At 38.1% G+C, this 14394-nt stretch overlaps 2 protein-coding genes and 1 pseudogene across 3 annotated transcripts in view; all 3 read right to left on the bottom strand.

Moving 5' to 3' along the window:
• The window catches only part of LOC146505364 (ATP-binding cassette sub-family C member 2-like), a 49986-nt gene that overhangs the window by 13841 nt on the left and 21751 nt on the right, over positions 1–14394 (bottom strand). The window lies entirely within an intron of this gene.
• Positions 1319–5401, bottom strand: LOC146505366 (ATP-binding cassette sub-family C member 2-like). Its single transcript, XM_085181768.1, has 7 exons — positions 5024–5401; positions 2984–3238; positions 2254–2319; positions 1944–2081; positions 1717–1863; positions 1555–1636; positions 1319–1444 (listed from the first exon to the last, which is right to left on the bottom strand). The coding sequence occupies exons 1-7, from the start codon at positions 5249–5251 to the stop codon at positions 1341–1343; spliced, it is 1020 nt and encodes a 339-aa protein (XP_085037894.1). The 5' UTR covers positions 5252–5401; the 3' UTR covers positions 1319–1340.
• On the bottom strand, positions 8107–14000 carry LOC146505365 (ATP-binding cassette sub-family C member 2-like; annotated as a pseudogene). The gene is made up of 7 exons (XR_014877422.1): positions 12813–14000; positions 11098–11240; positions 10883–11020; positions 10588–10710; positions 10430–10485; positions 10113–10344; positions 8107–9937 (listed from the first exon to the last, which is right to left on the bottom strand). The product of XR_014877422.1 is annotated as an ATP-binding cassette sub-family C member 2-like (transcript).

Here is a 14394-nt window from a genome sequence, read left to right as displayed (position 1 = left end):
TGGCAGATACTCCCTTCACCCTGGCCAAAAAGGCTAAAATGACCAAAGAAAAAGTGGAAAACAGTTAAACATGAGAGGTTTTTGGACAAAGTTTGTGTTTTTTCCATTGTTTAAGCACTGCTTCCAGCCAAGAGTGATACCATATGTCCCCATAGCTGCAGAAAAGGCTAACATTGTTATCTTTTTACAAAAAAACAGCTAAACATGAGAGGTTTTTGGACCAATTTTGTATTCTCCATTCTTTAAGCACCGGTTTGAGCACCATTTAAGCACCAGCACCGTTTCAAAAGTACTGGTTTGGGACCGGTATCGGATAAAACCTAAACGATACCCATCCCTACTCAAGACAGATCTGTCTTATCATAAAAAACTGGCATTCACAAAATTTCATCCAGACCAAACACTACCATGGCTAGATGGGGAAAAAAAAAGCAATTCTTTTACTAGAAATGTTAGAAAACTCCACTGAACTTAGTTTATTCTGTGAGTAAAATGATTTGAGTTATTCCCTTTTCAATATGGACAAAACTGGTCTTTGAACAGGTGGCTTGCCTAGTGGATTTAGCATTGTTTTACATTGTCTTTCTAAAACATTGATCACACGAAGCTGGAGTCAAGACACTTATGTAATAAAAAGACAAAAAAAGAAACTGGAATTTAATTTTATAAACTAGAAAACTTGCTGAGCAAAAATTCTTATTCTTCTTTTGGCTAATTTTTTTAGGGGTTGCCACAGCAAATCCTCTGTCTCAATTTCACAAAAACTGTGCTAAAATGCCTCAATTTGTAGAAAAATATACTTCTTTATTCTGCTGTGGCTGAATTAATCTCCACCAATACTGATGAGTTTAGACCAGATTATGAAAACTGCCTTGAACGAATTAAGCTTTTGCTGTTCTTTGCTTCTATATCTTTGCTTTGTTAGCTAAAGCCTTTAATGTTTAATTATTGCATTCTTAAAAAAAATAAAAAATATTGTAATGTCATTGTTAAAGTCTTCTATGCTTTATTGTTTATTTTATGTGTTTGTTTTTGTTTTATTTTGCATGTTTTTTTAACACACACTGATAAATACAAACGGAAAAAAAGCCATTACCCCAATGTTGATAAAACCTTTGGTACTGTGCATCTCTCCAAGGAGGGCTGACATAAGAGACAACTTTCCTGACCCAACAGCTCCCACTACGGCAACCAACCGACCAGGCTCAATGTCCAAATTCACAGTGGACACACATAATAACTATACTCAATGCTGTGAACACATCAGGGGCAAATAAACAGACTCGAAAAACTGAAGCAATGCTAAAAAAACCCCGGTGAACATCTCACAGTTAATTAAGTTAACTAGTAACTTTTTGATGACCAACACAGACATACTCTTTCAGCAGAGGCTTTGCATCTTTTTCCCAAGCAAAGGAACCATCACATACGCTTACAGCAGTATCTAAAACACAGACCAAGACAGAGCTTAACAGATGATCTGCACACATAAAAACTGTGACTAAGCTTCAATCTTCAGCTGTAGAAAAGTGCAAATTCTAATGGTGAACATACTGAAACGGTCTTGGCGCACAATGTCACTGTCGATGTCTTCCCCTGCCAGAAACTTCTCCAGGCGCGTCTTAGACACTGCTATCTGAAAATTCAAAGAACAGGTTAAGTTTGATGTTATCACAGGCTTGATCACATGTGCGTGATGTAGCTCTGTTCACTTACTTGTACAATGGAAGCAATGAGCATGGGCAGCATGGTAAGAGGAGCTCGGAGGATGTTGAAGAGAGAGATGGAAGTAAAAGCTTTCTCAGCAGTTAACACATTATCGTTGCTCACACTAACAAATACTGCAAACGTGGCCAGAGAAACCTGCAAGTACAGACAGTTTAAGAAAAAAGGTTGTTTACCATTGGAATCTAGTCTCTGCGAAGCTCCTTGACAGAACTCACCAGAGCTGGACTGCAGCATGAGGTAAGAATGGAGAAGGAGTGTAGGTAGGCAGACTTCTTCATGACTTTTAGTTCTTCACCTCTAATGTCTTCCACCTGCTTCTGGAAGGATGGCTCCCAAGCATACAGCTTCAGAATCTGGTGGGAGACAAAAGAAAAAGACAGGGAGGAGGCAGTGAGGCAGAAGGAAGGGTGCGGCAGCAGAGCACTTATTGTTCATGACGTCGCTGCAGTTTCACGAAGCATCAAAGCTTTAGATGTGAGGAAGGCATCTACACACACCATGAATACACTGAATAAGGGAGCTCACCTTGATCCCGTTTAGAATTTCATTCATGATTTTCATTCTTTTATCTTTAAAGTTCATGTTCTCTATCTGAAAAGAGACATAGTGTAGCTCATGTTAAACAGGCAATAAGACAATACTTAAATAAAGTGTTTTGAACAGCAATTTATTCTGTGTAATTCATTTGAAAAAAAACCCCAAAAAACAACTTTTTCACTAGCAAGAATCGCATGTTGAAAGTTACAGAGATCACTTTCTTCACATTAATGTTAATATTAATTAAACTCCAAAGAAATTTTTGGTCTGTTTATAGAAGGGAGACTGGTCTATGAGAGCAAATCTGTATGTTGACTGTGAGACACGTAGCTGAGCCTGCATGTTATGTCACTCAATTGTCCAACTACGTTTGAGCCTCTGAAAGAGGGGGACTGTATCAAAATCTATTAAACAGTCAATGCAATACTTTAGTTAAACATCTTGAATAAAACTTATTGAATTTATTGCGTGAACTATTTACAGCACTGTAAATAAACGCACTGTTTATCATAAAGAGTCCAGCGTTTGGGTCCTCATTCCTCACATCCCGACGGCCTGCCACTCAGACCATGACATAAATAATCAATCCAATACTGTAGTTAGACATTTCGAATAAAAAATTATAATTTGCAGTTTAATCTCATTTTGATTATTTGATTTAGAATCTCGCACAGAGGTTTACAGAAGCAAAGAAGATTTGGCAAGTATTTCCCCTGACCTGGAGTTTTCTGGCCTTGGTTGCTAGCACTGCATTGGTTGGAACCATTAACACCATGACTCCCAGTCCTGTCAACACAAAAGGTCCTAACTCCAGCCACAGGAAAACAATGGATATGATGATCTGCAGAGGGCAGGACCACAGCAGGTGGATAAAGTTGGTCACATCATTGAAGCGCTGGGCATCTGCTGACATCAGGTTCACCATTTCCCCTACTGTAGACTCCTTACGAGTGTCATTGGACACCACTAATGCCTTAGAAAAGGGATAAAAAGGGCAAATTAATTAGAATGTGGGGTGAAAATTAAGTAGGAGAAGCATATAAGTGATATTTTTTCTTACTCTGTATGTCACTTAAAAAAAAACCCTCCATAACCCTATATATAGAAAAAAAGCAAAGCTGACTTTCTTTTAGAAATAATGTAAATAGTTTTTGATGTCTGTAGCCCAGATGGGAATTTGGGAGTAGATACTCATAATTCCCATGGACTTAAACACCATAGTAACATAAGGTGTTCACAGTTAAGTTTATGTGATGTAACTGTACCCTGAATGGAATTTGCCCTGTAATATGTCACAAGGTAAATACAGGTAATTAGAGCAATGAAACTGTTATGTTAATCATAAAGTATTATTTTATGGTATGTAACTCTAAAGAGAGTTAAAGTATTGTTCAGAGTTCTAATTTTCTGGAGGCCCGTAAAGGTAGCAGAGAACGGGACCTGTGATCGGTTGCAATGGAGGAGGAGAGGAAAACGGCATGGAGAGATGCAAGAGGTTAGCTGAACAGATGTGAGAGACTCGGCTAGTTTACTGAGGTTAACTAGCACAAGAGAGTGCGTGTTGCAACAGAGTGCGGGCGAAGTGACTTTTTGTTTCAACTGTCGCACCACCGTGAAAAAAACTGTGTTTCTAGCTACGACAGCCGAGGCTAAAGGCTAGCCCGGACTGCTTGGCTGCGCCACGGAGGCAGCCGCTATGGACTGTCGGAGAGCTGGACAGTGACTGGCTAACGCGCTGTAGCAGAGACAGCATCGGGTCTGCAGGGAGAGCGGACAGTGGATTTATTTTGGACTGGTGAAGGGCAACCTACCGAGCAACTGAACTGTAAGTTGGACTTTTGTGCTCTTACTGGGGAGAAGAGGATTTTTCTCCATCGTCCACTGTGAACAGCAAACAGGCCTGCAACAAGTGTGAATGTGAGTGTGTGTGGGGCCCATGTGTGAATATTGTGTATCTAGTGGATTTATATAGCATATTTTGAGTGTATATTAGTGAGTCACTTACCAAGAGGTGATAACATAATTTGTGTTGTTTAACATAATGTCAAAGGGAATTATTTCGTTTACACAGCATGTTTCATTTGTTTATGAAGCTGAATATCATTTAAATTGAGTTAAGAAATGGGTGTGTTGTACAATACTTTTGCCAGCCCTTACATTCAGTAAACGTTTGGTTGGTGTTAAAGAGTTGTCTGGGGTTGATTCTTTTACTACTGGTTAAGTCTAACTTGCAGGCAAAGGTTTACTGATAGTTTCCCTGATTCCTGTCTATACCAGAACCATTTGTGGTATCTAGGCTGTAACGAACCTAACACCCCGCCTAGGGGGTCCAAACTGAGGTAAGTGGATTTAGACTCAGTATCACGGGTGGGGTGCTACATGTCTAAGGAGTATTTTCTTCATTTCCTGATTTCCAAGATTTGGTAAAACTTCATAAAACAAAAATTATGTATCCTGATTGGCTATACAATCAGGGTCTTCACCAGTAGTGACTGAGAACTCACAAAATGAATCATTAAGATCAATAGTAAAAGTATTGATGGAAACTAGAGCTACAGACTAACACAGGTTTTTTCTGTGACAAGTATGTGCTGATAAAAGTTCATTAAAACTGAAACATCTGACAACTGACTTAAGCAGAAAATTATGACTAGTAATTTTTTCTTCTAATGTGTAACAGTGATTTATATTATACAGCATTTGATTTTTTTTTCCACACCAATGTCAATAAATGGTATTCTGTCAATCTTGTTTTTACCTTTTTATACACAGCAGCCATAAGTGCAGTGCGAACCTTCATCCCCAGCACATGGCAGCGCTGGAAATACTGCTGTAGGGTCAGAGACTGTAGCAGAGCCACCACCATCAGTAACACTGCATACAAATAGCCCTCCCAGGCATATCTGGATTTGTCCTGAGTGAACGAGATCATCAATCTAGGAAAAACAGAAAAAAAAGAAGAAAACATGCTAATTTCCTGCTTCATCTTTAGCACTTATCTAACAATGTCCTCATTTCATCCTGCCACTCCTGTTATCGGTTATGAATCACCAGTGTTGAGACATGAGGGACAGAGAAAATTTTAATACCCCCTGCCTTTCTTCTCAACATATCTGAGAGAGGGTGAAAAGGTTTAACATCCAATTTTTGTAATGGGATATATAGTTTCAATCTTTATTTTTATCTTCATTTTTTATCTTTCTTTATTTTTGATAAAAGATAAATCAAAATATAAGTTTGATCAATATGTTAAATGAGAAATGTAGTTTGAGTAGTGTAAGAGTCTAGATTTTGTGTGTGTAGACATGATCTGGCTTGGATCTTGTAGCAATATAACAGTTAAACCCAGAATCAGAATCAAAAAATCGGAGTATTAACCCATTTTAATGTAAATAGCTCCTACAGGTTACTTCAGCCATTTACGCATAACATACCCTTGAGGCCTACTGTCAAACCCCCTAAAGCTAATCCACTTAAATACCTGCAAGGCTACTCGCCTCGGGTCCCTGGATTTTATCCGATAAGCAGGAAAAACACACAGACGATTTTGAGATCATTAAAGCTGGGCGAGCCCCCTGAGCCACATCAGCCCCATCTAAACTTTGCATTGCCTGCTGGGTAATACTCATCCAGCGATTAGAACTTCTTAAACAGAGAGCTGACCCAGACTTCCTGTATTTGGGTGCTGGTCCCACAGATTGGCAATAGTAAATAGTTAACACAAAGGATTTTAAACGGTAATAGCAAGTAAATCTAAAAACAAAAAACTTAAGAGAGAACAAAATGGGTTTTTTTATGTTTACCTAAATATGCTAGAACTGTTACATCTGTAACAGATAATTGCATAAATTCCTTTAACTCTCTGGGTTTGTTCAAAATCACTACCCTTTCAGCTTGTTCGTGGCCAAAAGTGGCCACCAACAGATTAGGTCTGTAATTTTTATTTTTATTTTTTTTTAGTTTTTTGCCACTTTTTCTGCATAAAGCTTTTAAATAACTTCAGTTCTTTTCATAAATATAAAATAGTTATTACTTTTTAAATTTTGAAGCCTTTAAACACCAGTTTGTTTTTCCACTGCACTAGCTGGAAGTCAACCTCAAATCTCACAATTTTAAATATTTGCAGTGCTACTGGAATTTCTTGTATTATTAATAGTGGAGTCTGGGACATGTAATTGTTATTTTTGTGCATGGAGAGCAAAAACATAAAAACTCCTTCTCAGCTTGTTCGTGGTCAAAAATGGCCACCCCTTGTTTACGTTTACAAAATGCTAAAAAATTAATATATATTGAAAAAAAATTCACTTTCATTGACTTAATTTTTTAAATTGGCATCAGTAATGTTCTTGAAAATCTAAATTTCATTCCAATTTAGAATTTTAACCCTTTAAATACCAGTTAAATCACATACTTTTAATAATTTACATAAGGATAAAAGAATAAAATCCCCATTTTCTTCCTAAATAATACATGCAAACTGATTTATTTCCTAACCATGATTGAGGTTCGATGCATAGCAATAATTAAAAGTATCAATGATTATATATGCATCATTATTTTTTGTGCAGGGACAGAAAAATAAAAGAACTCCCTCTCAGCTTGTTCGTGGCCAAAAATGGCCACCCCCTGTTTACGTTTACAAAATGCTATAAAAGTCATATATATTAAAACATTTTTCTTCTTTCATTGACTTGATTTTCTGAATTAGCATCAGTGCTGTTCATCAAGACCAAAATCTCATTCAAATTCAGAATTTTAACCCTTTAAATACCAGTTAAATCACATAATTTCGATGATTTACATAGGGCATGAAGTCCCTGTTTTTTTCTAAATAATACATGCAAATTGTTTTATTTTCTAACCATGATGGAGGTTAGATGCATAGCAATAACTAAAAGTATCAATGAGTTTTATGCACCTTTATTTTTTTGTGCAGTGACAGGAAAACCAAAAAACTCCCTCTAAGCTTGTTTGTGGCCAAAAATGGCCACCCCCTGTTTATGTTTACAAAATGCTATAAAATTAATATATATTAAAACATTTTCTACTTTCATTGACTTCATTTTTTAATTAGCGCTGGTCCTAGTCATGAAAACCAAATTATAATTAAAATTCAGAAATTATACCCTTTGAATACCAGTTAGATTATGTATTATTACTACGCTTTTGGGGGAAAATAGCAATAAAGATCACATTTTTTAGCATATGAATGATGAAACCTAATATTTTTTTAATCATCGTTGGAGGTCAGTATGAGTAACAGTAACAATGATTTATTTTTACTTTATTTTATTTATTTATTTATTTTTTGGGGGAGGGGGTGAATGGCCAAAAAGAAAATCACACATGGTGTGTTAGTGGCCAGAAAGGCCATTTAATGACCAAATAACCAGTGAAATGACCACTAAAATGATCAAAATGTATATTCCAGTGTGTGCTTCTGTGAGCATCCTCATTAGCAGCAAGATGTACTAACCACAGTAGAGTGGTTTTTGTAAGCACACTTTCTACACTTGGTGCAAGGGGCTGCTGTTCCAATCCTAGAGGTGCACCTTTTGCACCTTCTTCTCATTTTGTTGGTGAGGTGTGGGTCACACTCTGGTTCAGACTACTGTATCTTGAGATCAATGGCAGAAGTGGCTGAGAAACAGGGACAAGCATTTGTTGAGGTCACCAGCATGTACCCCAGCTCTTCCATTTGTACGTTGTAGAGGACTCCCCCACTTCAGTGAAGTTGTTTCCGGCGGGACAAAGACATCGTATCCCAAGACATCCAGGAGATTGGAGAAAAGAGCCATCAGCCATTAGTTAGTTTTCCTTCTACAACTCGAGTTGCCAACATCCTCTCTAAGTTATCCAAGTTGTATTTGTGCCTATTGTAGTGCAGAATTGCTTCTTGCTTCCAGGCGTCCTCTATTCCCCATCACTGACTGCTGGTTCCTTGTGTGTTGCTGTCAAAAGAAGCACATTCCTCCATTGCTTTGGGATGTGGGATATCACCGTGGTAGTTTTGGTGAAGCCAAAGACAGACAACAAAATCTTCCTCTGTTGCAACCAGAGGAGCTGTGGAGGAAGCTCTGGGTTGTTTCCCCTGTGCCAGTTTTCATCTGATGAGTTCCTCTGCCAAGGTGACCAAAGTTAAAACGTTGTCTTCGGAGCTCCTCCGTCAGTTGGAGTCTGAACCCCATGCCTTTTTTAACTTCCTGAGAACTTCCAGTGTTGTCATCCAACATGCTTTTGTATTGCTTTATCCTGGTGTAGGCTCACATCTCCACTTCATCTATAATCCTCCAATCCTTACACCTTTGCCTCCAGTGCAGGTTTGTAAGGGTGCACAGCAGCTAAAAGATCTCCTTTGCTATAAAAATATCTGCTAATGCAGGGAACTGCATACAGGGTGAGCCCTAGTTTGATACCAGTGGGAACTGGATTGTAGAGCAGTCTCTCTTCAGTAGTGGGACCCACATGGTTTTCCTTTCACGAGGCATCCACTCAGTCACCGGCTCCTCTGTATCAGAAAATGCTCCTATGTTCTTTTCCATCAGTTGCTTGGCCTCCACCTCCATGCCCCCCAACCCCAATCCTCCCCCAAAGAAGAGGATTCAGGCACTGGCTAGTACTCTTCATCAGTGGTGATGCAGTCAGCTTCTTTGGAGATTGTCTCTTCATTTTCTGGAGAGGAAGTTTCTTCATCTTGGGCAGATGTCTTTTCTTCAAGGGCAGATGACTGCATGCTGTCCTTGCTCTCTGACCAGATCATATAGACAGTGCTTGAAGCAGTGATGACTTTATTGCCATATTGCCTTATTGCCTATGATCTGGAAGCTGTTAGGCTTATTTACAGCAGCAGCACTGTCTGCATCTGCATAAACTCACTGCAGCCTATGTAATATTTGATGCGTCATTATTTATTCCAGTCTATCTTGCAAATACATGTTTGTGCTGCAATATCATGCACAAACAAAAACTATTAGATCCTTAAGATCAAACCTATGTCCAAATTGTTTCATTATTTTGGTCCATTGGAGTGTGGTAAGCCATCAAAGGCTGCTACTAGAAACTAGGAATATTACATGAAATTGCTTGTTTGGCCAAAAATGGGTCAATGATGTAATTTGGTAATGAACATGAAAAACTACAATTTTCATGTGTTGAGTTTAGAATGAAAGCATTTTTACCTAAATTGCATGATATAGTACTGTCAATAACAAGGAATCAAAAAAGGTGGTTATAATGGGTTTCAATTGGCCAAAAATGGCCACGATAGAGCACAATTTGGTGTACAGTGTATACAGTGGCTTGCAAAAGTATTGCAAGTACCGCCTTGAACTTTCCCACATTTTGTCACATTACAGCCACAATCATGAATCAATTTTATTGGAATTCCACATGAAAGACCAATACAAAGTGGTGTACACGTGAGAAGTGGAACAAAAATCATACACGATTCCAAAAAGGTTTTACAAATAAATAACTGCAAAGTGGGGTGTGCGTAATTATTCAACTTTTTGACAAAGGTTAACACATCCTGCAGAAATTTGAAGCAGAAATATTCAATCAGAATCCTTTTAAAGGTCTTGTAAATGGTGGTAATCAGCCATGAATTGGGATAGTTCTCTTCCTCCTTATTGTCATTTTTCTTTTTTTCATCTTCTGTCTCCCCCCTTTCCTCCTAAAAGAACAGATCGTTCAAGCACAGTTGATGAGATTTATTCAGAAAAAAACATAGTGATGTTGATTAGTGGTGTTGGTAAAATCCGTTTGGACTGTAGCTCAAGGTTGTGTACATGTGAGTGGAAGTGATTTTGATTAAATGCTCTCACCATCATTAGTACATCCTAACTCACCCCTTTCTCCAGACCACTGGAAAGCCCATTTTGCCGTGGGTCTTCCTGGGCACTGTCTATGTTCTGAAACAATTTCTTTTTCATCTTGTTCTGGAAGCGGAACCTAGCTGCATCCAACACAGGCTTCATGAAATGCTGGAAACACTCATTGATGAAAGCAGTGCTATCACTCTCATTCAGATCCCACATGTCCTCCTGAACCAGAGGTTGTTTGTAGCCTTTTAAAACCATACTGTAAAAACAATGAGAACTTTGAAGACATGGAGCACATATGTAGGTGCTTGTTAAGATTCCTACTATAGTGACCTTAATGTTACCTGTTTAACCAGTTGAATGTTATTCTACTCAAAAATGCTGCACCTGCTTCAGGATTCTGTGGATAAAAACAAGGTTCAATCTATCTTATTTAATCTATGCTTATAAAACTTCACCCTCTGAAAACAAACAAACAAAACCAATAACAAATAAAGGGTACCTTTTTTATAAGGTCTTTAGCTTCTGGGGGAATATCAGCCACAGTAGAAAGAACTAATGAAATCAGTTTAAGCCCAAAAGAAATGTAGAAAAGGCTGAAACGTGGGACATCACAGACCTCGCCCTAAATACCAAAAATGAGAGAAAGAAAAACTTTAAAGGATCCCAAAGACACAGAAAACGGTGCGTTATGGAAAATATGGAGTCAATCATATCACGTTATTGCACCATGTCTGAGTAAATCTACTATTTTTCTTCTACTTTAATCCAACTTGATCAAATGTCTTCACTCATACCAGTCTGAGAGCCTCTCGTAGGAGTGTCTGGAAAGGAAAGATGTCACACACTACAAGGAGCAACCAGAAGAGGAAAATAGAGGCAGAGTCTATTGCTCCTTCCCGTCTTAATCCTTCATGGCAAAGCAGGACAAGGATCTAACAAAGAAGACACATCAGAACATAAAAACAAATCCTTTCAAATTTAAATAAATAAATATAAAGGCTCTATTTACCCATGTGACTGCAAATAAAACTGGATTTGCGTAGTATACACCAGCATTTTTTTTTAAAATTGGTCACTGTTTGGACCAAAATCTTCTCCTAGTGTGACTCCCAGGTGTGCTATGGCCGTCAGGAACAACAGAAACACCACAAGCTGAGGAAAGAAAACACAGACCAGACATGAGAATAAATCATGTTATTCTATTAAAAAATTGCATTAACCTCCTAGGACCCGGTGTCCACATATGTGGACATCACATTTTGTTTTGTCTAGACCAAAATACTAAATTTTGCTCTGCAAGGGCCTGATATCCACCTACGAGGACATTATACTGCCACTGTTCTATCGAAATTTAAAACAAATGTCCTCATATGTGGATCTCATTTATCTTAGAAACAAAAATCAGGTAAAAAAATAAATAAATAAACAAAAATCTGGTAATTCTTTGTTTTTACATTCATCAGGTCCCAATCAGCCCAAATAGCAAAGAGAAATTAAAAATGCATGACATGAAAGAGTTCGGGTCTTAGGAAGTTCATGTACTGTTATTCCATATTTAATGCAAAAGATTCTATAATACCCTTAAAAACATACTTAAACTAGTTGAACTAAGTAAAACAGTGATTGAAATTCTCATTAGATTATTGACAATTTACTGTTTATTTTTGATTATATCAACTGTAAAATGGATTTTTATATGTATCTGAATATAAAGTTAATTGATTCACCTTTTTGTTGTATTGTAATTGCAATACTCTCACTCACAGTATAACAAGCTGGAACTGCACTATGTGAATGTACCTTGGGAAGACTGTCCGAATTTGACATTTGCCACGTTTAGAGTAAAATGCCAATGGAAGAGACAGTAGCAATACACAGGACAAAGCTGAAGAGAAGTGAGTGCCACTGGACTGCTGCAAGCTTGGGGAGAGGAGACCACACAGGAGGGGGAGGACACATGGAGGAACACTGTTGTTTTAGTGTGGGAAATGAAATTGGGTTAAGGAGCCTGGAGAGAAAAACCAACTGCCTTGGAGTGTAGAATTGAGAAAGTGTCTGGAGCACCGCAAAGAGGAGAGGTACACAAAAATGACAAAAATAAGTATAAATGCATTAATCCTACTAACACAGACACACATGCAATAAAGCTCATGAAGATCAGATAGTATTTTAAGCATGCGTTTCTGTTATTATCATCTTATCCGGTTCACTTAGTGGGATGAGAAGTGATATATAAACTAGCAGACTATTATTATATTGGGGAAAGATGATTGAACTGAGTTGAACAGAATGCTGTAGAGTGCTTAATTAAGTAAGTGCAGACTCTAATAGATTATTGAGTTTCTTGTTCCTGATGTGTGGGGGATGTTTTACCATGGCACACACCTGGTTACATGGGAAGAGACTCAATATCTAATAGACAATTAATGTTGTGTGAAGTGTGTGGCTGGTGGATGAAAGTGTTTTGAAATTCTAAATTTAGAATTCTTCATTCTAAATTCTTCTTTTTCCTTTTGAAATGATGTCATATTGCTGAAACTTAAGTATGCGGCACAAGAAGTTCTGCTATCAGCAATAAACATGAGGGGACTGACTGGCAGGTAAAGCATTTTTTTTTTTTACAGTATACGGTTAAACGTTTGAAACTAGAAGACAGCTACCTAAGCTATGAACTGAAACAACAATTTTTTATGAAGATAAGAAAGATTAGACAGTATTTCTTACCTGTTTGCAGATGTAGAGCTTGGACAATTGTTTTGTGTTTACATTTGCACTCTGACAGAGAGCCAGCAGGTGCCATGGGACACAGAGCCACAGGAAACAAAGGGGGATCCAGACAAGAACTGTCTGTTCCACACATAGTGGAAGGTCTGGGTCTGGTCGCTTCAGATATGAAGCATTCTGAAGGACACAAACACACATGCATAACAAAGTCCTGCTGCCCTTCTAAGGGAACCATAAAGTGCAACTGATTAACTCTCTGAAACCAGAACGTTAATCATCTTCTTTTCTGCATATTTGGAAGATGTCTTTCATAGTTGCTGTGACAAATAGAAATCATTACCTTCTTGTTTGTCTAATCTGTGTTGAACGGGCTGACACAATAACATGAACAGCTTTTTACCCTTTTTACACTTGCCTTAAAGCTTTTATGTCTCCAAAGTATAGAAAATGGCCTGCATTTGTATAGCGCTTTTCTAGTCCTTAAGGACCCCAAAGCGCTTTACACTACATTCAGTCATTCACCCATTCACACACTGGCGATGGCAAGAAAAAAAGATCTTCAAAAAAAACACCACAAACTTCAATACCAACTTCAACATCAACATGTCCCTGACATGGTATTATGAGGTGCTATTATGTCTGTTTGCTGTCATTCTCAACATACCTTCCAGACAAATTACTTTGTATGTTACTAGTCTGATATGTTTGTTTGAATTTTCCTTAATTCTTCAGTCTCGTAAGTCTCAGTTATGTAAGACTTTTCCCCTAACACACTTTTTACTTTTTGGCTTTTAATGATTTCTTTGAAGTCATCGTTTTCCAGGATGGAATGATTGTACAGCTCACATACTGAGTACATGTCTACTAATATTTGGTCAAACGTCCCTTTGTAAGTTACACCTCAGGATGACATTTTTGGTTGCTGTCAACAAGATTCTGGAGTAATTATGGCTGGATATTTGACCAATCTTCTGGACAGAATTGGTAGAGTTCAAATCTGTGAGTTTCCTAGCATAGACCCAGTTTTTAAGTGTAATCCACAAATTTTCAGTAAGGTTGAGGTTAGGGTTGGGAAGACCATTCCCGAAGCCTAATATTAGCCTGTTTTATCAACACGTTCTCACTCCCAACTCGTCAAATGTGTGACGCATGGTCAGGCTCCCTCTGCTTCACTTATCGACGCGAAGGGTACCCCCCCGCCCGCATCGAGAATTGACGTGCAGGGTCCTCTCATTGAATACTATAGAGCTCCCTAAACGTTGCTTATTGACGACAAGAGATTGCCACGGAAGAGCCTGTTGAGCTCTTCCGTGGCAATCTCTTCCGTGGCAAGAGCCCGTATAAAATTGTATAAATAAACAATTTTCCACAAACTGCATATATTTCCAAAATCACATTGTAGTGACGTATACAGAACACAATAAATTATATAATGTAAACAACTACCTGAGAAACAGCAGATACAGCAGATAAATTAATTATAGATATTACTTTTGTATGGTTTATTGCATTTATGGAGGAAGTGATGTATGCTGGGTAATGGCACAGCTAGCGACTGGGTGACTTTATTCACCCGCTTCGG

The sequence above is a fragment of the Neolamprologus multifasciatus genome, chromosome 13, assembly GCF_963576455.1.
Source record: "Neolamprologus multifasciatus chromosome 13, fNeoMul1.2, whole genome shotgun sequence".
Classification (NCBI taxonomy): Eukaryota; Metazoa; Chordata; class Actinopteri; order Cichliformes; family Cichlidae; genus Neolamprologus; species Neolamprologus multifasciatus.
This window is presented reverse-complemented; position numbering and strand designations above follow the sequence as displayed.